General features: G+C 44.8%; 1 protein-coding gene across 2 annotated transcripts in view; it reads left to right on the top strand.

Moving 5' to 3' along the window:
- The window catches only part of Arfgef2 (ADP ribosylation factor guanine nucleotide exchange factor 2), an 82,195-nt gene that overhangs the window by 36,261 nt on the left and 25,651 nt on the right, over positions 1 to 20,283 (top strand). For both annotated transcript variants that reach the window (XM_038329669.2, XM_038329668.2), the window contains exons 10-25: positions 1,159 to 1,393; positions 2,127 to 2,226; positions 3,554 to 3,693; positions 5,375 to 5,483; positions 6,734 to 6,917; positions 9,676 to 9,787; positions 10,249 to 10,454; positions 12,615 to 12,699; positions 12,803 to 12,974; positions 13,817 to 13,968; positions 15,866 to 15,994; positions 17,015 to 17,173; positions 18,145 to 18,292; positions 19,143 to 19,242; positions 19,398 to 19,438; positions 19,532 to 19,701. In XM_038329669.2, coding sequence (XP_038185597.1) covers positions 1,159 to 1,393; positions 2,127 to 2,226; positions 3,554 to 3,693; positions 5,375 to 5,483; positions 6,734 to 6,917; positions 9,676 to 9,787; positions 10,249 to 10,454; positions 12,615 to 12,699; positions 12,803 to 12,974; positions 13,817 to 13,968; positions 15,866 to 15,994; positions 17,015 to 17,173; positions 18,145 to 18,292; positions 19,143 to 19,242; positions 19,398 to 19,438; positions 19,532 to 19,701 — 2,242 coding nt within the window. The remainder of the gene's footprint in view (positions 1 to 1,158; positions 1,394 to 2,126; positions 2,227 to 3,553; positions 3,694 to 5,374; positions 5,484 to 6,733; positions 6,918 to 9,675; positions 9,788 to 10,248; positions 10,455 to 12,614; positions 12,700 to 12,802; positions 12,975 to 13,816; positions 13,969 to 15,865; positions 15,995 to 17,014; positions 17,174 to 18,144; positions 18,293 to 19,142; positions 19,243 to 19,397; positions 19,439 to 19,531; positions 19,702 to 20,283) is intronic.

The raw sequence follows: 20,283 nt of genomic DNA, 5'->3' as shown, positions 1-20,283 counted from the left end.
TAGTGGTAGGAGGAGTCTGTGAGGCTGGTGGATAAAGAGTCCTGGATTGGACACTCTTCTAATTACTATGACAAAATTCCTGACAGAAGACAAGGTGTTTGTTTTGGCTCACAGTTTGAGGGTCCAGTTCATTATGGTGGGGAAGGCATGGTGGCAGGAGCTTTAGGCAGCTGGTCACTTTGCATCTACTGCCAGGAAGTAGAGAATGATGGATTCTGGTGCTTGGCTCCTCCCTCCTTTCTATGCAGTCTTGTACCCTCGCCCATGGCATGGCACCGTATTACAGGTTGGTCCTGCCCTTAATTAATCTAACCCCCCCATAGTCACACTCAGAGGCTTATCTCCTAGATGATTCTAGATCCTGTGAGGGCAACAGTGTTATTACAGCCCTGTCTTCATGCAGGTGGAGAGTGAAGAGTATGGGGCTGAATCTGCAGCAGAATATTGTGAAGTAATTGCATGGATCCAGCCTAGAGCTGGCTCTCCAGACTCAACTCTCACCTTGTTCTGCCCGTTTCCACTTTGTGTTGGAAACAGACAAAAAGGAATCATTTTTGTTCTCAGAGGGCCTACAGGTTCTGAGGGGCCCATCTTATCCTCTCTGCCTTTATCCTGTTGGCATGTAGATGTTGTTTCTATTTTTTTTTTAAAGATTTGTTTATTATGTTTTCAATGTTCTGAATGCATATATGCCTACAGGCCAGAATAGGGCACCAGATCTCATTACAGATGGTTGTGAGCCACCATGAGGTTGCTGGGAATTGAACTCAGGACCTCTGGAAAAGTAGCCAGTGCTCTTAACCTCTGAGCCATCTTTCTAGCTTCTGCTGTTTCTAATTCTTAAATCTTGGCCTCAGGAGGTTCTGCGTGGCTGAGCATGGTATGCATCTCTGTAGTACTGAACCTTGGGAGACAGAGGCAGGCAGATCAGGAGTTAGAGATCATCCTTGGTCACATAGTAGCTGGTAAAAAATCAAAGGCTTTTCAAGTAATATACTGTTTTGGTCTGTGCCCAATATTTGGCAGGCAGAGGCAGGATCACAAGTTCCAGGTCTGCTATACATAATGAGAACCTGTCTCAAAACAAAACTAAAAGCATCCTCCGGTCTAACATTCCACCTACTAGCACACCATCACTGTCTTTTGTTGCCTTTGCAGGTCCCACGAGCTACGTTCCAAGGTGGTTTCCCTGCAGCTGCTGCTCTCTGTGCTGCAGAACGCTGGCCCAGTCTTCAGGAGCCATGAGATGTTTGTCACTGCCATTAAGCAGTACCTGTGTGTGGCCCTGTCCAAGAATGGCGTGTCCTCAGTACCTGATGTCTTTGAGCTCTCACTTGCTATTTTTCTTACTCTCCTTTCAAACTTCAAGATGCACTTGAAAATGCAGATAGAGGTACATACATACTTCAGTTAGTGTTTTTTATTTGGGGACATTAATGCCAGATGAGAAGCCTCCTTGTGAGTCAGGCATAACACAGACCTGTAATCCTATGCCAGATAAGAAGCCTGCTTGTGAGTCAGGCATGACACAGGCCTGTAATCCTAGCACTAATGAGCTAGAAGCCGAGCAATCAGGAGGTCAAGGACAGCCTAAGCTATGTAGTTCACTTGGGACTAGCCTGAGCTACATGAGATCCTGTCTCCAGAAAAAGCAAGCAAGTAAGCTGCTGGTGGCCTAGCCACCATAGTAAGATACCCCTTTTACTAGCCAGCCCTCCTAGTGGAACCTGAGTGAGTGGGAAAGACCTTGTCAGAAAAGTTCTGTTCACCAGCGATTTAAGGTCATGGTCTATATTCTCAGCTCAGATCCCACCCCATCCCCACTCCAATGTCTGTCTGGGCTCAAATTGTTTGAAATAATTTGAATTAGTTGTCAGATTGATACATTATATTTCACAAATACAAATTTCTGGGTTTTCTCAAGTTACAACACATGCGGACCCTGTCCTAGCTCCTGAGCTCTGGGTAGAGGCCCTGCTAACGGTCCACCATCCAGGCTGGACTCCCAATTTGCATCTGTCTGGGCTGCTCTGCATAGTGGAAAAGCTGCCTGGCCCAAAGGTGTTGGCATCTTGAGTCCTAAATGGAGACTGCTCATTGCTCTTCCTTGTCTTCATGTCACACAGGTCTTTTTCAAAGAGATTTTCCTAAACATTTTAGAAACATCCACAAGTTCTTTTGAGCACCGCTGGATGGTCATTCAGACCCTGACGAGGATTTGTGCAGGTACGTTCACCCAGGACACTCAGAACAGCTTCTGAAGCTTTTGTCTGCCAAGCACGTATCAAGATCATCAGTTCCTTTTTGTAGTGTTTTAGTGAATGATTGAGAAAGTCTTTCCATTACAGAGTTCATTTGCAGGGCTAGAGTGATAGCTCAGCTGTTTAGAGCCCTTCCTTCTCTTATAGAGGACTCAAGTTTTCTTCCCAGCACCCACATTAGGTAGCTCACAACTGCCAGGGCATCTGACATCCTCTTGCCTCTTTAGGCACTACATCCATATGCAGAAACTTTCAAACCAACATATATACATTGTTTTCCCTTTTGAGACAGAGTCTTACTTATGTAGCCCAGGATCCCCCTGCCTCTGCCTTCTTTGTGTTGGGGTTTAAAGTCTGTACTACCATACCCAACTTACACATAGTTTTTTTTTGTTGTTGTTGTTGTTGTTGTTGTTTTGAGACAGGGTTTCTCTGTAGCTTTGGAGCCTGTCCAGGAACTAGCTCTTGTAGACCAGGCTGGCTTCGAACTCACAGAGATCCACCTGCCTCTGCCTCCCAAGTGCTGGGATTAAAAGTGTGCTCCACTACCACCCGGCTTACACATACTTTTTAAAAAATTAATAAAAAATATATATTTGGGGATGGGAGTTTCCATGCAGAGACAGAGTGTCTCTGTGTAGCCCTGGCTATCCTAGAACTTACTCTGTAGATCAGGCTGGGCTCAAATTCAGAGATCCCCCTGCCCCTGCCTGCCAAGTTCTGGGGTTAAAGGTGTAAAGGTGTACACCACTACTGCCAGCAAAATATATGCCTTTTAATCTCTTTAAAAAGGTTCATTCATACTGACTGAGAAAGGCCCACCTCACCTGTCTTGTAGAAGAACTGGCTCAGGGGATCTTTGATGTTAGCACCAGGTTTTGTAAATTCTAGAAATTTAGTAATCATGGCAGATTGGTTTTGGTGCTGCTCTCCTCTGGGCCTGACATCCCAGGACTCTGCAGACAGGCAAACACTGCCTTTTGACCCCTGCTGCAAGGTGAAATGGAGTTCCTGAGAGGACAGAGGTGGGCAGGCCTCAGAACAGTAGACTACCCCACCCCATGCTACTGATGCGTATTTCTTAAGGTGTGGCCACCTTGGGCAAAGGTTCACAGAGTCTATTTTTAGCAAAGAAAGTACAGCTGGGCTTAGTGGTAGAGTTCTTGTCTAGTATTCATAAAGCCATGGGTTCTGTACCCATACTGACAACAATAAAAAAGAAAGAGAAAGAAAGAAAATGTAATCGTTTGTCTTTGATCCAGATTTCTAATATGTGTGTGTTATTTTCCAAGATGCCCAGTGTGTTGTGGATATTTATGTCAACTATGACTGTGACTTAAATGCTGCTAACATTTTCGAGCGTCTAGTAAATGATTTATCCAAAATCGCTCAGGGAAGAAGTGGACATGAGCTGGGGATGACGCCTCTACAGGTAAAACTTCCAAGGTACATGCTGTCTGTCAAGTTTACTCTGAAATAGACGTCATAGACTGCGCCATACAGTTATCACTGGGTTTGCCCTACATTAAGGGACAAAAGACAGACACACAGCTTCTGCTGTTGTGAAAGGACAGTAAAGAGGTGAGTTGTCAGTTGATGTGCTGCGGAGAGGAGAGTGCCTGTGTTAAGTCTCCATTAGAGTACCCTGGGGGAAAAGCAGTTTTCAGTCCCTGAGTGGCATGTGCAGAATCTTGGCATCTGGGCAAAAAAAAAGAAAGAAAGAAAAAAGAAAAACTTGGAGGAAGGCCAGAGCCATCCTTAAGACCACAGGAAGATTTGTGCTGCCTAAAGTATTGTGAGTCTAAAACAGTGGCTTTTTTTTCTTTTTCTTCCCTTTTTTTTTTCGAGATTGTCTATAACTTGTGTTCATTTTTTAAATGTAAGAAATTCTAACTATGTAGCAGGTATAATGGCACAGTCCTATAATTCCAGCACTCAGGATGCTGAGGCAGGAGGGTCACAATTTCTTAGCAGGCCTGGCATATATATTGAGACTCTATTTCAAAAAAACAAAAACCCTATTTAAGTAAAATTAGTATTCTTATTTATCTGTAGTTTACCTTAAAATGAAATGCAGTTGTCAGTATTTAGGGTATATGTTCTATCCAGAATTTTTATGTGCTAAGTAATTGAATTTTTTTTAGATCACAAGTTAAGACTGTTATTTAAAATATTATCAGGTTTTGTTTTTCTTGCAAGTATTTTATTCCACAAGCAGTGAACAGAGTACGTCCGTCCGTCCATCCTTCCTTCCTTCCTTCCTTCCTGGTCCTTGGAGGCAGGGTCTCTCTGAAGCTGAAGCTCTTATTTTCTTGGCTAGGCAGGAAGCCTGCATCTCCAGCAAGCCTCATGTCTTGCCCCTAACAAAGCCAGGGTTTCAGGCATGGGCAGGCCACCAAGCTTGTTAATGGCTGCTGATGTCCAAACTCTGGTCCTCATGATTGCATGACAAATACTCTTAACTACTGAGCCGTCTCTCCAGCCCTAAACTTTCTTTAGAAAATTCAACTAATGGGGCTGGTAAGAGAGTTCAGTTGGTAAAGTGCTTGCCTGGAAAACGTGAAGACAGAGTCTGATCCCCAGAGCTCATGCACACATTATACACACATGATGGCACACATTATAACCCCAGTGTGCTGTGGAGGCAGAGACAGATGGATTCCTGGAATTTGCTATCCAGCCAGTCTAGCCTAGTTAGTAAGCCCCAGGCTAATGAGAGACCCAAAGCCAGGTGAATGGCATTTCTGAGAATGATATTCTAGTTGTCCTCTGGTATTCACAGGTGTGCACATATGCACATATTCATGTGTGCACATGTGTACATATTCATGCATGCACACAGAGACAATTTTAAAAAGATACAGATAGCCCTTTGCACTTAGGAAGTCACACAGGTCATACTTGAATGCTTACCGTGATGACACTATTAGAGTCATGACTAGGGCTTTTGAAGTACCATTAGCACATGTCAACTCTTAATAGTTCCCTGGGTTTGTTTGTAGTAGTGCTGATTGTTAGTGATTCCCTGGCAGCCTCACAGGACTGCCCAGGAGCCCCAGATTGCTCACTGTAAAGTGTGGTAAGGCTCTGTACTCTTCACTTTGGGCCTCTAGGAGCTCAGTCTGAGGAAGAAAGGCCTGGAATGTCTCGTGTCCATTCTGAAGTGCATGGTGGAATGGAGCAAGGATCTGTACGTGAACCCCAACCACCAGGCCACCCTGGGTAAGCGAGCAATGTGTGCAGCTCCTCCTTTCAGATGCAGCTCACCACGGTGGGGATATGTCATTCTGGGATTGTGGTAGACAGTTGTTGTGTTTCCTAAATTCCTGCAGTTACTGTAAAGCTCGTGCTTTTTAATACATGTGGGGTGTTCGTTCACTTTTTCTGTAGCTGTGCTAAGATACTCCAACAATAGCACGTAAATAAGAAAGAGCTTTGCTTCTTTTGGTGCTAGAGACTGAGCGTAGAGCCTCATGTATGCTAGTAAGGGGATTTACCACTGAGCTGCTCAGCCAAAAGGATTGATTTTATTTCATTTATTTAAGGATTTGCTTTTGTTTTCTATGTATGTGTGCCATATGTGTGTGGGTGCCTGAGGAGGCCACATTTCCTGAACTGGAGTGAGTTATTTGATGTGAGACTCCAACCTGGGCCCTCTGGAAGAGCAGGAAGTGCTCTTAACTGCTGAGCATCTCTGCAGCCCTACTTTAAAACAAACAAACAAACTATATATATATTTCTGTGTCTGTGTCTGTGAATGAGTTTGTGCACACAAGTGCGGGTACCCAAGAAGGCCAAAAGAGGGTGTCAGATCTCTGGAGCTGGAGTTTCATGAAGACATTGCAGGCTTCTTCTTCTGTGCCATGACCTGGCCCTACCTGGGCCTCCATTCCTGACTCATTCCTGCCACCACCCTGAGTCAGGCCTGGTTCCAGAGAATTTCACTGAGTCTTCTTGCTCTCTTCTAATTGTCCATGCTTGCGTAGGCACCATACTCCTGAATTATATAGAGTGATGGAAGTTTGGATTTTGGTAAGGCAAGTCCTTACGTTTATTATTAAGTGTCTTGCTTTGGCATTTTCTTTGCTTGTGAATTTTAGAAGTAATTTGAGTTCTATGTTAAATAATTTCTGTGTGGCCGGGCGGTGGTGGCGCACGCCTTTAATCCCAGCACTTGGGAGGCAGAGGCAGGCAGATCTCTGAGTTCGAGGCCAGCCTGGTCTACAAGAGCTAGCTCCAGGACAGGCTCTAGAAACTACAGGGAAACCCTGTCTCGTAAAACCAAAATAATAATAATAATAATAATTTCTGTGTGATACTGAGGAAAGTATTTAAGTGATAGGCTTGGCATCTTTGCCCCTTAGAATGCAAACCTGTGGTAGATCTGAGAAAGGGGCACCAAAGCTGGAGCTTGCTCAACCACATCTATTCTATCTGCTTAGTTGGTTTTGTTTGCTTTTATGTCACTGCAGGTCAGGAGAGGCTCCCAGATCAGGAAATGGGAGATGGAAAAGGCCTTGACATGGCAAGACGGTGCAGTGTGACATCAGTGGAATCCACAGTGTCCTCAGGGACTCAGACAACCATTCAGGATGACCCAGAGCAGTTTGAGGTCATCAAACAACAGAAGGAAATCATTGAGCATGGCATCGAGCTGTGAGTGTGGCTGCTGGGCTGTGCCATCTCTCAGGGCTTTTGACAAAGCTACATTTTCTCTAGGACCTGTAGGTAGAAGTTTCTGTCCCACCAGCAACTCCCAAATAAACACACTGAGACTTAATATTGCTTATAAATGCTCAGCCAGTAGCTCAGGCTTATTACTAACTAGCTCTTACCTTTTTTTTTTTTTTTTTTTTTTTTTTTTGGTTTTTTTCAAGACAGGGTTTCCCTGTAGTTTCTAGAGCCTGTCCTGGAACTAGCTCTTGTAGACCAGGCTGGTCTTGAACTCAGAGATCCGCCTGCCTCTGCCTCCCGAGTGCTGGATTAAAGGCATGCGCCACCACCGCCCGGCTAGTTCTTACATTTTTAAATTAATCCATAGTCCTTATTTAAGCTCTGCCATGTGGCAGTACCTTTTCTTGGTGCATCATGCCCATCTTATTCTCTCTGCTTCTGGCTGGCAACTATTCTGACTCCACCTTTTTCCTTCCCATCATCCTTAGTTTGGTCGCCCCACCTATACTTCCTGCCTGGCTACTAGCCAGTCAGTGTTTTATTATACCAATTTAAGTGATAAATTGTGTTGAAGGGGATTATTCCACAGCAAGGAACTGGAGGCTGACTCTTGCAGGGGAAATACCTGTGACGAGGGCCCTGCTTTGCTACTAGGTGTGGAGAGAGCATAGGGGTGTGAAAGGAGGAGACTCGCTTTGTACAGAGCAGCTTTGTTCAGCTCAGGAGGCCTTTTTTTGCCTTTTCTGACAACAAAAAAAAACACTTTAGAAAACGTCCACGCATAGTGACTGAGGCCTGTAATCCTAGTCTTTGAGAGGCTGAGGCAGGAGGATAGCCTTGAGTTGAGATTGGGCTACATTATAAACTCTGAGAAAACAAAACCACCAAAAACTAAATGGACTGGAGAGATGACTCATTGGTTAAAAGAGCACTAGCTGTTCTTCCAGATGACCTAGGCTCAGTGTTCAACACTTATTTGATAGCTCACACACAGCCTTCTGTTAACTCATCTCAGAGGGTCTGATGCCCTCTTCTGGCCTCTGAGGAACACGACCATGGGCGTGGCTTGTAGACATACATACAGGCAAAATGCTCATATGCATAAAATAACAATAAATGCAATCTCAAAAAAAATTTAAGAATAAAACAAAAAGCATCTGGAAGAAGCCACTGTCTATTCCCTGAGCAGAAAACTCATGTTCACTGTGTTTGCTTTAGCTGTGTGTAAGTTTTTCTGAACCATTTGTAATTTGTAGCCATCACCATACTTGAACACACATGTTTGAAACTTAAGGACATTCTACACATTATGGTGACCCATCCTTGTGATAATTGCTCAGTCTTTGTTTCTTCCTAGTCTTCTGTGCACTTTAACACATTATCTTCTATGCTATTTACTTTTGAATAATGAGCAAGCTCCCTTTAACAGTTGAAGCGAAGTACTCAGGCTTTGCATGGAAGTGCTGAGTTCTGTGTTTTCCTGCCTCACCATCCCTGGGGTGCTTTGTTTTCCCCATGGCAACTAAAATAACAGGTTTTTATGGAGTTCACTGCCGAGAGAACAGTGGTATGATAGTTGAAAACATGAGCCTCATTCCTCCTCTGCCTCCTGCCTGTCCTCCTCTTCTGACAGCACATTGGCACACATGGCCTGGTGTTAGTCCCCTGGTCACCATGGCGAAGAGCTCCTTCTGTTCTCTTAGTGTTCTTTGTCATTCTAATCCCTCAGACATGAACACTATTTTCTCCTCCAAGAGGCATCCCACAGCCATGCTGATTAAAGAAGTCCAATTTTTCCTGTCCTTATTCATTTGTGTCTTCATGGCTCTTGCCTATTTGTGTTTGTTCCTCTCCCATGCAAGTTTGGCAAAATGAACTCATCCATTAATTTTGCCTCTCCTTATTAGAAAGCATAAAGTAACTATTTAGTACCTACTTTGCAAAGGATGGGAGTGCCAAAGCGATAGTTTGAGACTGTTATGACAAGTCTTCTGGATATCTAGGACCTATTTTGATATCAGATGACTGCGGCAGTATCGGCCATCACACATATATGCTAGAACACACCCTTATTTGAGTCAGAAGTCCCCATACTTGCTGCTGTCTCATCAGTGGCTTGAATTTTGTGTTACTACTCTCCTGTCTTCCAGATGGCTCCTGTGCCCAGCTCAGTGCCCAGGGTTCTATTACTGTTAAAGATGGGGAGAGTGACTTGGTTGACAGACAGCTAAGTCTGTAATTGGAGGATCAAAAACTAAGAGCTGCTAAGGTGTGGTGGTTCACTGTGGTCTCAGTACCCAAGAGTCTTAGACAGGAGGGTTTCCATGGGTTCAAGGCCAGTTTGGATTATACAGTGAGGACCTTGTCTCGAAAAACAAAATATAAGACCAAGTATAGTGATACACACCTTTAATCCCAGCACTCCAAAGGCAGAGAGACAGGTGGGTTCCTGTGAATTTGAAGCCAGCCTGGACTGCAAAGTGAGATCCTGTCTTAAAAAACACTAAACCAAAAGCAGAACAGCGCTTGACGTCAAACTTGATCATAAAAGGTTCAGGACCAAGTCCACACTTGATCACATGTGCACACATGTAAATAAGTAATTAATAAATAAATTGAAAAAACTTGATGGTAGAACTTGGGAAAGCTGTGGGGCAGTTGCTGTATCCCTGCTAGCTTTCTCTCTACCCAGAGTTTTAAGTCAGCCACCTGTGTCCTGTCCCCTCTCCTTGTGATACAGCTTCAACAAGAAGCCCAAGCGAGGAATCCAGTTTCTCCAAGAGCAAGGCATGCTGGGGACAGATGTAGAGGACATTGCCCAGTTTCTGCACCAGGAGGAGCGGCTAGATTCTGTAAGTCGGGGCTAGGCACAGCATGTGGCCCTATGGGCTGATGTTGTATCTCACTGGCTTGTACCTCCAGCTTGACTGGCCCTGAGTGAAAACTGCTTTGTACCCTGGCTCATGCAGTCTTGCTCTCTCCTGGCACTGTACAGCATTCTCTGATGAGAATGAATCCTACTTTGACCCACAGTTCCTTGTTTGAGGGACAGTGTCCGAGTCCAAAGTGGCCCTTGACTGCTGGAAGTTATTCTTTGCTGGGTATGTCTCTTGCCCTCCATATGTAAGCCTCATGTTTCTCCTTCTCTTCCTCTCTCTGACAAGCTGTCGTGCATACGGAAGCAGGGGCCATCTTTCCCTGCTTCCCAGAAGTCAGCTGCTGTGGGCTCTTTAGCACCTTTGTATTCCAGCCATCAGCACCACAGCCATCACCCACATTTGACAGTTTCTAGATGTGAATCTATGTATTTCAGACCCAGGTTGGCGAATTTCTGGGTGATAGCACGAGGTTCAACAAGGAGGTGATGTATGCCTATGTGGACCAACTGGACTTCTGTGAAAAAGAGTTTGTCTCAGCCTTGAGGACATTCCTGGAAGGCTTCCGCCTGCCTGGGGAAGCGCAGAAGATTGACCGGTTAATGGAGAAGTTTGCTGCTCGATATATAGAATGTAACCAAGGGTGAGTGAGCGCTATGGCAACTACTTCCTCCTTTTTGCACTTTGAGGTTTTGCCCTTGGGGTTTGGGTTTAATTATTGAAGCTCTTCTAAGCAGTATCCCCCAGAAGACTTTGCAACAACCTTATCTATGTTCCTATGCTGTAGACAAGGAGGTTAAGTAACTTGCCTGAGATCTTGTAGCTAGCTGGGCGTGCTGACACTGAAGAGGTAGAGGCAAAGGGAAGTGAGAGGTGGGGGAGAACCTAAGCTACCTTGTCTTAAAACAAACAAAGCAAGGACTAGGGATGGTTCAATACCAGCATTGAAGGGGGCAGGTTACAAAGCTAAGGTAAAGTCTTCTTTCACTTGTGAGTAACACCTCTTCTCTAACAACAGCTAGCATGGTGCAGAATGCAGAGGGTTTTTTGATTACATGCTGATAAATAAACTATAGAAGTGGCTGTGTAACATTATAAAACCTTCCAACAAGTACTTGATTTTATCTTGGGTGTTTAAAATTTTATTTTGTTCATTATTGTACATGATAATGTTAGTATGTGGAGGGGCACGAGTGCCGTGACTTGGGTGTGGAAGCTAGAGGACAACTTGGAACCAGTTCACTTCTTCTACCTTAGTGTGATTTCTGGGAATTGAACTCAGTTCATCAACACAAGTACCTTTACCTGCTGAACCATCTCATCAGCCCTAATCATAGTTGCTTAATAGTCAGTTGCTGTTTTTATAGGAACTAGAGAAACTTTGATACTAACTGGGGTAGAGGCAGAAAGAGAGCTGGGATGTAAGTGTCATATAGCAAAAGTGAGGACTAACTAGGGAAGGCAGAGAACCAGCTGGGAGGAGGCAAGCTGCATGGGGAAATGTGTATGTGCGGAGAAGCTTGGTGGGACCCATTGCTTTGTGTCCTGACCCAAACTTAGAAAGGGCTAAGTGTCATTAAGCCCTGCTATTCATTTGCTGTGCTGAATCAGTGGCAGGCCTGTGTTACGGATGGGAAACTGAGGCTCTCTGAAAGATTGAGAATCCAGTCCAAAATTAGTCAGCTAATAACTAGCCAAGCCAAGAAGTCTGAATTTGTCTGAGGCCTCATGGACCTCCCTGCACGAGCAGTGTGAGTGAGTGCACTGTGAGCATACATACTACGGGGACTCTCAGGGAAACATTTTGATGACGCTTTTGTCCCAGGTCAATTCCATTTTCATATTTATCAGTCCCAATCCTGCCAGTATGTGGCCAAAAGGCAGCCTCTGGTGATCTGACCCCAACAGACATGACAACTTGATGTGAAGATGCAGTGGTTTGTAGCCTGGAGACCTTGCTCTAGTCAGTTGATCAGATCCTATTGGCTCTCCTTTTGCTGTACATCCTGGGATTTCTTTTTCCTGGTAGGGTAGTGTGTATAGATCAATTTTTCCATCTCCAGTTCACATTTAATGTGGCTTAGTGTCTGCATAGTTTTGCCTTTCTTTCTTTGCCTAACACAAAAATGTCAGACCTCAGGCATATGCTTTAAAACAATATAAATATTTTGCTTTGTGTTTCTGCTGTTAAGTATCACAATGGGTAATGGAATCAGTAAATAATAACTAAGAAAGAATTTATGTGATGCTCCTGTGCCATAAGTAATGCTCTTCAGTGGAGGCCCAAGAAGCTCCTAGCATACAAAGGATAGAGTTGTTTGTTCATCCCAGCTCAGCCCCTAGCAGGCTTGGTGCTGCAGGCCTCTCCTGGCAGCCTGCGCTTGTTTGCCTGCACTCTGCCCACAGTGCTCCTTAAAGCTTTTTTTTTTTTTAATTACTTTAGCTGGGCGGTGGTGGTGCACACCTTTAATCCCAGCACTTGGGAGGCAGGGGCAGGTGGATCTCTGTGAATTTGAGGCCAGCCTGGTCTACAAGAGCTAGTTCCAGGACAGGTACCAAAGCTACAGAGAAGTCCTGTCTCAAAAAACTAAAAAAAGAAAAAATTTACTTGAAGCTGTTTAGCTCCCTTTGTACGCTGGACTGTTAACTCCTGTGTAGTGATAATTCCTGTTCAGAAAACTCTTCCTTGATTCCACATCATCTGGTGCAGCAGGCCTGCTTTTGGTAACCAGGACCCCACTACTGCCATTCTTCCTGCCTGACATCACTGGCTGTGCTTCATATCTGGGCTCTTTTCTTCTAGGCAAACCCTGTTTGCTAGTGCTGACACTGCGTACGTCCTGGCATATTCCATTATTATGCTAACTACGGATTTGCACAGCCCTCAGGTAAAATGCCTTGTGATTCATATATGATAACCACAGACATAACTGAATTTGTGTGGGTATTTCAGTGTTTTAAAATTTTTTTTTAATTTTTTTTAAATTTCAGGTAAAGAATAAAATGACAAAAGAACAATATATTAAAATGAACCGGGGTATCAATGATAGTAAAGACCTACCAGAGGAGTATCTGTCCAGCATCTACGAAGAAATAGAAGGCAAGAAGATTGCAATGAAGGAGACAAAAGAGCACACAATTGCAACCAAATCTACCAAGCAGAGTAAGGCTTGCCTTCTGCAGACTTGCCCATCAGCACTAACTTTTCTGTCATTAAAGTATAATTGCATTATTTTCCCTGTCCCTTTCCTCCTTTGTCCCCTCCTAGAACTCCCCCACCCCATTCCCTTTCAGATTCAGGACCTCTTTTCTGTCATTGTTACATATACATACAAATACATAAATACAACCTGCTGAGGCCGTTTAGTGTTGCTTGTAAGTCTATGATTTCAGAGCTAGTTCTCAACCTGGGGAAACTAGTTCTCCCCAGAGCAGTCCTTAGCTGCTTGTAAGTCTTTGTCTCAGCGTGGGGCTCAGCTCTGCCTTTTGAGTACATCAGAAAGTATGATTAAGTACACTGCTGGTGATAAATTTAATTTGCATATCTAGACACCCGAATAGTAATGTGATTAAATTAATTATGATTATGTGGTTCTTCATTCTTCCTACATTTGTAATTAGGAACAAGAAGGAATTTAAAATGCATATTCCAAGAGCTAAATTGTCTTCCCCAAAGTGCTTCGCAAAGCTTGAACTCATGATGATTTTGTCAGTTGTGGCTGGAACTCTTAATTCTCTCTGTGGTGCCATCAGTCTCTGTTTGAAAAGCTCAGGTGCAATGCCTAGAGCACAGGACCTGGAGCCTAACTACCCCGGCCAAGCTGCAGCTTTGTTAGTTCTGAGCCCTGACACCTAACCAGTCAGCCTCATCATCCCCATCTGTAAAATGGGGATATTTGTAACAGGCTTATAAACTGATTGGGAGACTTAAGAGTTGATCATTAAGACCTGAGGCAGTTCCTGGCACACGGCACGCACTCTGTATGTGCTCTTCCTTCTTTGCAGACGTAGCTAGTGAAAAGCAGCGGCGACTACTGTACAATATGGAAATGGAGCAGATGGCTAAAACGGCCAAAGCGCTTATGGAGGCCGTGAGCCATGCCAAAGCTCCGTTTACCAGTGCCACACACTTGGACCATGTCCGCCCAATGTTCAAAGTGAGTATCCTAGGAAACTGGCATGTTGCCAGGCCTAATTCTGCACTTGTTCTGCTCTAAATTAGCTGGCAAGGCCATAGTGGGAGAGAATGGAGAGGAAAACTGGGGTGCTTCAACAGGGAGTCCCTTCTGCAGATGCCAGCACAGCCATGGCCTCTGCTCTCTACCATCTGGGTTTGAATCCTGGCTTTGCTACTTTGTAGCCATGTGGCTGGCCTTGGTCAGGTCTGTCACTCTCCATCTTTTAACTATTTGGTTTGATGGGGACTGAGCAAATTAATAATTGTTCAGGCACATGACACTATGAAAGGACTGTTTTGGGTTTTTTGTTTTGTTTTGTTTTGAGACAGAGTTTCTTTGTGTAATCTTGGCTGTCCTTACAGAACTAGCTGTGTAGACCAAGCTGGCCTTGAACTCACAGAGATCACCTGCCTCTGTCTCCCAAATGCTGGGATTAAAGACATGCGCCAGCACCACCTAGCAGGACCATTTCGTTTTTAATAGTACTTTTATTGTGTGCATGCACACCATAGAGTTTAGGGAGGTGAGAGGAATGAGTGCTTTTCTTTTTCTTTTTTTTTTTAAAGATTTATTTATTTATACAGTATCTGCCTGTAGGGCACCAGATCTCATTATAGGTGGATGTGAGCCACCATGTGGTTGCTGGGAATTGAACTCAGGACCTCTGGAAGATTAGTCAGTGCTCTTAACCGCTGAGCCATCTCTCCAGCCCGAGTGCTTTTCTTTTATCATGTGGGTTCCAGGGGTTGAATTTAGGCTGTCAGGTTTGGAGGCGAGTGTGAGTGCCCTTACTCACTAAGCCCTCTCCTCAGCCATAAAAGGCCAGTTTTCATGTGAGCTCACCCTATTGGCTTCAGGGTTAGTTTATCAGGTAAGAACAGGTGGAAGAAAAGAGATAGCAGTTGGTCTCTACTTTCAAATGTTTAGAAAAGACACACACACCCTCACACACACACAAATAGTGTAATTTTAAAAATGCATTTGCCCCAGCCTGCCTTTGAAGGTCAGAGCACAGCTTGTTGGCATCAGTCTGTTTCTACCATGTGAGTCCTTGGGTTGAGCTTGTGTCTTCTGCTGGGCAGAAGCTTCTTTACCCACGGAGCTTACCTTGCAACATCTTTTTTCTCTTAGCTGTTTTTATTTCAGTGGTTTTTTTTTTTTTTTCACTATGTAGCCTTGACTGGCCTGGAGGTTATTAAGTAGACCAGTAGACCAGGCTGGCCTCTGAGTACAGAGATCCACTAAATTTGATCAGGTTTGAAGGCGTGTACACCTAGTCCAGCTCACTTACATGCTTTGTTGTACACATCATTCTGATCGCTAATGTCTGTGGAGAGAACTGACTCTGGGGTACTAGAGAGATGGCTCAGCCATTAAGTGCACTGGCTGCTCATGCAAACGGCCAGGGTTCCACTCCTAGCAACCGTCCAGAACTCCAGTTTCATGGGAATCTGACACTGTTTATTAAATAGTACATTCATTTATAGTGATCACAGTTCATAAGCAGTTTTATATTGTTAATGGAATAGATTGAAGTCAGAGTTACAGTGAACATGGCGTCTTGGCTATTCCTCTAACTGACACAATAGACGCTAAGTCATTGGTTCTCAACCTGTGGGTCTTGACCCCTTTGGGGGTCAACTGACCTTTTAACAGGGCTCACATATCAAAGATCCTGCCTATCAGATATTTACAATTTATAACAATAGCAAAATTGTAGTTATGAAGTAAGAACAAAAATAATTTTATGGTTTGGGGGGGGTCACTACAACTTGAGGAACTGTGTTAACAGCATTAGAAAGGTTGGGAACCACTGTTCTAAGTGCTCTTGCCATGCTGAAATTCTGGATGTTATTGAAACTTGCTTCCTTGGCAGCTGGTGTGGACGCCGCTACTGGCAGCCTATAGCATTGGCCTGCAGAACTGTGATGACACAGAGGTGGCCTCCCTGTGTTTGGAAGGCATCAGGTGTGCAGTCCGCATCGCCTGCATCTTTGGAATGCAGGTGGGTAGAAGTGAATGGGGTTCCAGAGATGGTGTGTTTTTGCAGATTGTAAAAGCTTTGAACTACCAGGCATTTCCTGTTGACTGTTTTAGCAAACCGCTTATTCATTCCCACTGAGTAACAACTGTGGCTTGGGGGAATACTCTAGGTCCAGATCAAAACTAACTACTCAGCTAGCAATGACAGAACAGCCTCTTTGTCCATGTGCTGCACTTACATGCCCTGGTGCTGAAGTGTCTGGTGAGGGCATCGCTCCCTAGTAAAGTGCATGGTGTGATCAGCTGCCTGGAAGCTCTCAGTGTTATTTCAGCATTCCCCCAGCTGCTGCTGCTGCTTTTTATAACCCATTTTTACTATGATTTCCCTATCTCCTACCCTGTTCTGAGGAAGCAGATGGTTGAATACAACATTGATATAAACCTTGTTTGAATCCTGAAACATTCAACATCAATGCAGTCTTGAGCAGTTGTGCAGTCACAAGGTTGGTGTCTGTTCCACACCTTGCTTCTAGGTCAGTGAAAATGTGCCCATTAGTTTGTTCTAACAACTTCAGTCTTCTGTCCCCATCCATCTTTCTAGGGATTTTTCTTTTGTATCAAGACCTGAGGTTCTGAAGTTTCAAAGCCCACTCTGGTACTTCTCTAGCCAGGTGATGTTGCCCCTCCCTCCAACACTGTTGGAGGCACTGTTTAGCTCCTTATTTATATCCACCTTACAGAATTGCTGTAAATAATAGCATTTATTTGACAGTCTTGGCATCCAGCAAAGAGATTAGAACACAGGACAGATAGTGTGTGATTTGTCGCTGCAAAGAGCTAGTTCTCACCTGTGCTTGTGCGCAGAGAGCCTCAGGTGGTCCAGTGGTGGAAGGAGGCCAGCATGGGATGGCTGGAGGGCTGGTGAGCCAAAAGCCTGCTGTGTACATTTGGAAACAGCAGAAAAAAGCTCAGTATACCAGCCTACTATGTGAGTGGCTGTACTGAGGGTGGCATCACAGTGCTCTCTGGGCTTCTCTTTCAGCTGGAACGAGATGCCTATGTTCAGGCCCTTGCTCGCTTCTCCCTGCTGACAGCCAGCTCCAGCATCACAGAAATGAAGCAGAAGAACATTGACACCATAAAGACGCTCATCACTGTGGCTCACACTGATGGCAACTACCTTGGCAACTCTTGGCATGAGGTATGCGTCCCTGCCTTTTCTTGGGATAGCTCAGCCTCTTATTTATTTCTTTTCCTCTTCTGCTTAGTTCTGTTGATTAAGTTAATCCTTCCTTTACCTCATGAGTCTGAAAGTTGCCTGTGAGTACAGAGTTTATGCCCTCTTGACACTGATGGCAGATAACAATCAGCAGACACATGGCATAATGACAGACAGCAATGAGTGCAACTTGGGCTGGTGTTGGGGTGGGATCAGGAGAGTTTTAAGAAACTTTTTTTGGTGGGGCACATATCTGATTACAGCTGAAGGAATGGACTGAGAGAAGTACTATTCAAAACATGAAAAACAGAAATGCGAAGACCCCCCGGGCAAGACAGGCGACAAGATGAAGGAATAGTGTGGAAACCAGGGAGGCTCTGTGCAGTGTCCGAGGACGAAAGTAGACAGGTTGGGGAGTAGAAGCTAGGTCCAACCACACAGGTTGAGTTTCATGGGAAATAGCACCCTGCTTCAATCAAGGTTTACACATACACGTGTATTTTTGACCATGTGTGTAACCCTGCTGTACCAATACTTCTGTTTATTGTTTGCTCTTTATTTGTTTGTTGAGGCAGGGTTTCCCTCTGTGGCCCTAACTGTCCTGGAACTAGCTCTGTAGACCAGGCCGGTCTTGAATTCTCAGAGATCCACCTGCCTCTGTGTCCTGAGTGCAGGGATTAAAGGCACGCGCCACCACCACTGGCTGTTTGTTTGCTTTTTAATAGTTAGAAAACAATGGTGTCTAATAGTGTGCTTTTAAAACCACAATCATAGTTGTATAGACAGGACTCTTGCTACTGCTTAGCCAGCGATTCTGACCTTAGGGAAGCCATCTGAAGGGCCTGTTTTATTCTTAGTGTGAAAAACTGTGTGTTCCAGGAAACACAGAGACTGAAGACTTAGGCATCCTCTCTTTGGCTGTAAAGGCTTCACTTCTCACCCCTTCTTCTTAGATCTTGAAGTGCATCAGCCAGCTGGAGCTCGCTCAGCTGATAGGAACTGGGGTGAAGACTCGCTATCTGTCTGGCTCCGGGCGGGAAAGAGAAGGGAGCCTGAAGGGCCACACATTGGCAGGAGAAGAATTCCTGGGTCTTGGCCTCGGTAAGACACCAGGCCCAGCTGGCCAGCACAGATTCACAGGTTAACAGTGATGATGCTCTCCTTGTCACATCAGGATTGCCCTGTGTCCGTCCTCTTCCTGTGCAGCTGCAGCCATGTGTGTGTCTCCATGGGCATGCTGCTTCAGCTGCCTTGATGTGATTGAGTTGAGTAAAGCATCTGGTTCTCCAGCATGAGTAGGGTGCTGTTCCTGTTCCTTCTCCACCTGGGGCCTTGCTGGGGCCCCCTGCAGTAGGGGCTTCACTGTTGTCTGTGTCTCAACTTGGGAGAGGCTAGATCCTGACTACACTTCATCCATGTTCTTAGAGTAAATGGTTGTTCCCATCTCTGCTATGGATTAAAGGACTCTGGTCAGCTCTGTAATGATTATAATAGTCAAAACGTCAAGCAAATGTGCCAGGCCACATTCTGAGCATCCAGTTTAAGTATTTTAGCTTATTTGATCCTCATAATGATCCAATGATATGGGAGCTGCTGCCTTCCCTTTGTGTAGAACTGAGAAACTAAAGCACAGGGGAAGTGACTTGAGCAGAGTCACGTGGTAGGGAGGTAGCCGAGGCTGCTTGGTCCAAGTACAGTGGAGTGGCACAGTGCAGCCAGTACAGTTTAAGTTTTGGGGCACGGGTGGTATTTGCCTGAGGCCAAGGGTGTTTCCTGTTGTTTATGTGCTTTGCTTTTTTGAGGCAGTTTCCCGTGTCCTGTGCTGGCCTCTAACTTACTTGTAGCAGAGGCTGGCCTTGAACTTGTAATCCTTATGCCTCTCCCACTTAGTGCTGGGAATACAGGTGTGCCCCACTGTTGCTCAGCCTAAATTTTGTGCATTGTATTTTAGGTAATTTGGTGAGTGGTGGTGTTGATAAAAGACAGATGGCGAGCTTCCAGGAGTCTGTTGGTGAAACCAGCTCCCAGAGTGTGGTTGTTGCAGTGGACAGGTAATGCTTGTGTTCTCCATGGACTCCGTGCAGGACACCACCTGCACCTGGTGTCATTTATTAGCTTCTGGGTGTGGTGAATCCAATCTGTTTAACTGTTAATGTTTTCTCTCTTCCTTATCTGAGTACTTGAGAAATTTCAATTTCTTCCCTAGAATTTTTACTGGCTCTACCAGACTGGATGGAAATGCAATAGGTATGTGTCTTACTCTTGTGAGAACTGTATATGCCTCCTGTTGTGATGGTGTGAATGTCTCTCACCGGGCTTCCCATGCATTGCTGTCTCCAGTTGACTTTGTCCGCTGGCTGTGTGCTGTGTCCATGGATGAGCTGGCCTCCCCTCACCATCCCCGGATGTTCAGCCTGCAGAAGATTGTGGAGATATCTTACTACAACATGAGCCGAATCCGGCTGCAGTGGTCTCGGATATGGCATGTCATTGGAGAGCACTTCAACAAGGTAACTGCTCGTTTCTAAAGAGCACTTAGCAGCAACTGATAGAAAGCAGGAATGGGAAGAGTTGGCTCCATTTGGGGAATTTGCCCTCAATTCATTTTTCCCTGTGAAATCAAGGACAGCTTGATAGGAATAAATCTTGTGCTTATGTTTGGATAGGAGTCATGTAAAATGAATTAAAAGTCCAATAGTATGAAGATACTTTCCTATCCATACCCATGACTGGAACAGTAGCTCACTTGGTAGAGTGATTGCCCATCATGCACAGAGCCCTGGGTTCAGTCCCTAGCACTACACAAATAGGACATGGTGGCGCATGCCGTAATCCAGCATGGAGTTGACAGTCATCCTTGGCTGTATAGCAAGTTGTAGGCCAACCTGGATATAACCCTTTCTTTTTCTTTTTTCTTTGTTTTAAAGGTCTCTTGAGACAGAGTCTCACTGTGTAGCTCTAGATGTCCTGAAACTCACTATGTAGACCAGGTTGGCCTGCCTCTGCCTCCCAAGTACTGGAATTAAAGGCATATACCATCATGTGCAGCCAATTTGCATATATTATTGCGACTCTGTTTTAAAAATAAACTC

The sequence above is a fragment of the Arvicola amphibius genome, chromosome 5 (genome assembly GCF_903992535.2).
Source record: "Arvicola amphibius chromosome 5, mArvAmp1.2, whole genome shotgun sequence".
In the NCBI taxonomy this organism is placed as follows: Eukaryota; Metazoa; Chordata; class Mammalia; order Rodentia; family Cricetidae; genus Arvicola; species Arvicola amphibius.
Note: the sequence above shows the minus strand (reverse complement) of the source record. Positions and strands in the feature narration are given on the sequence as shown.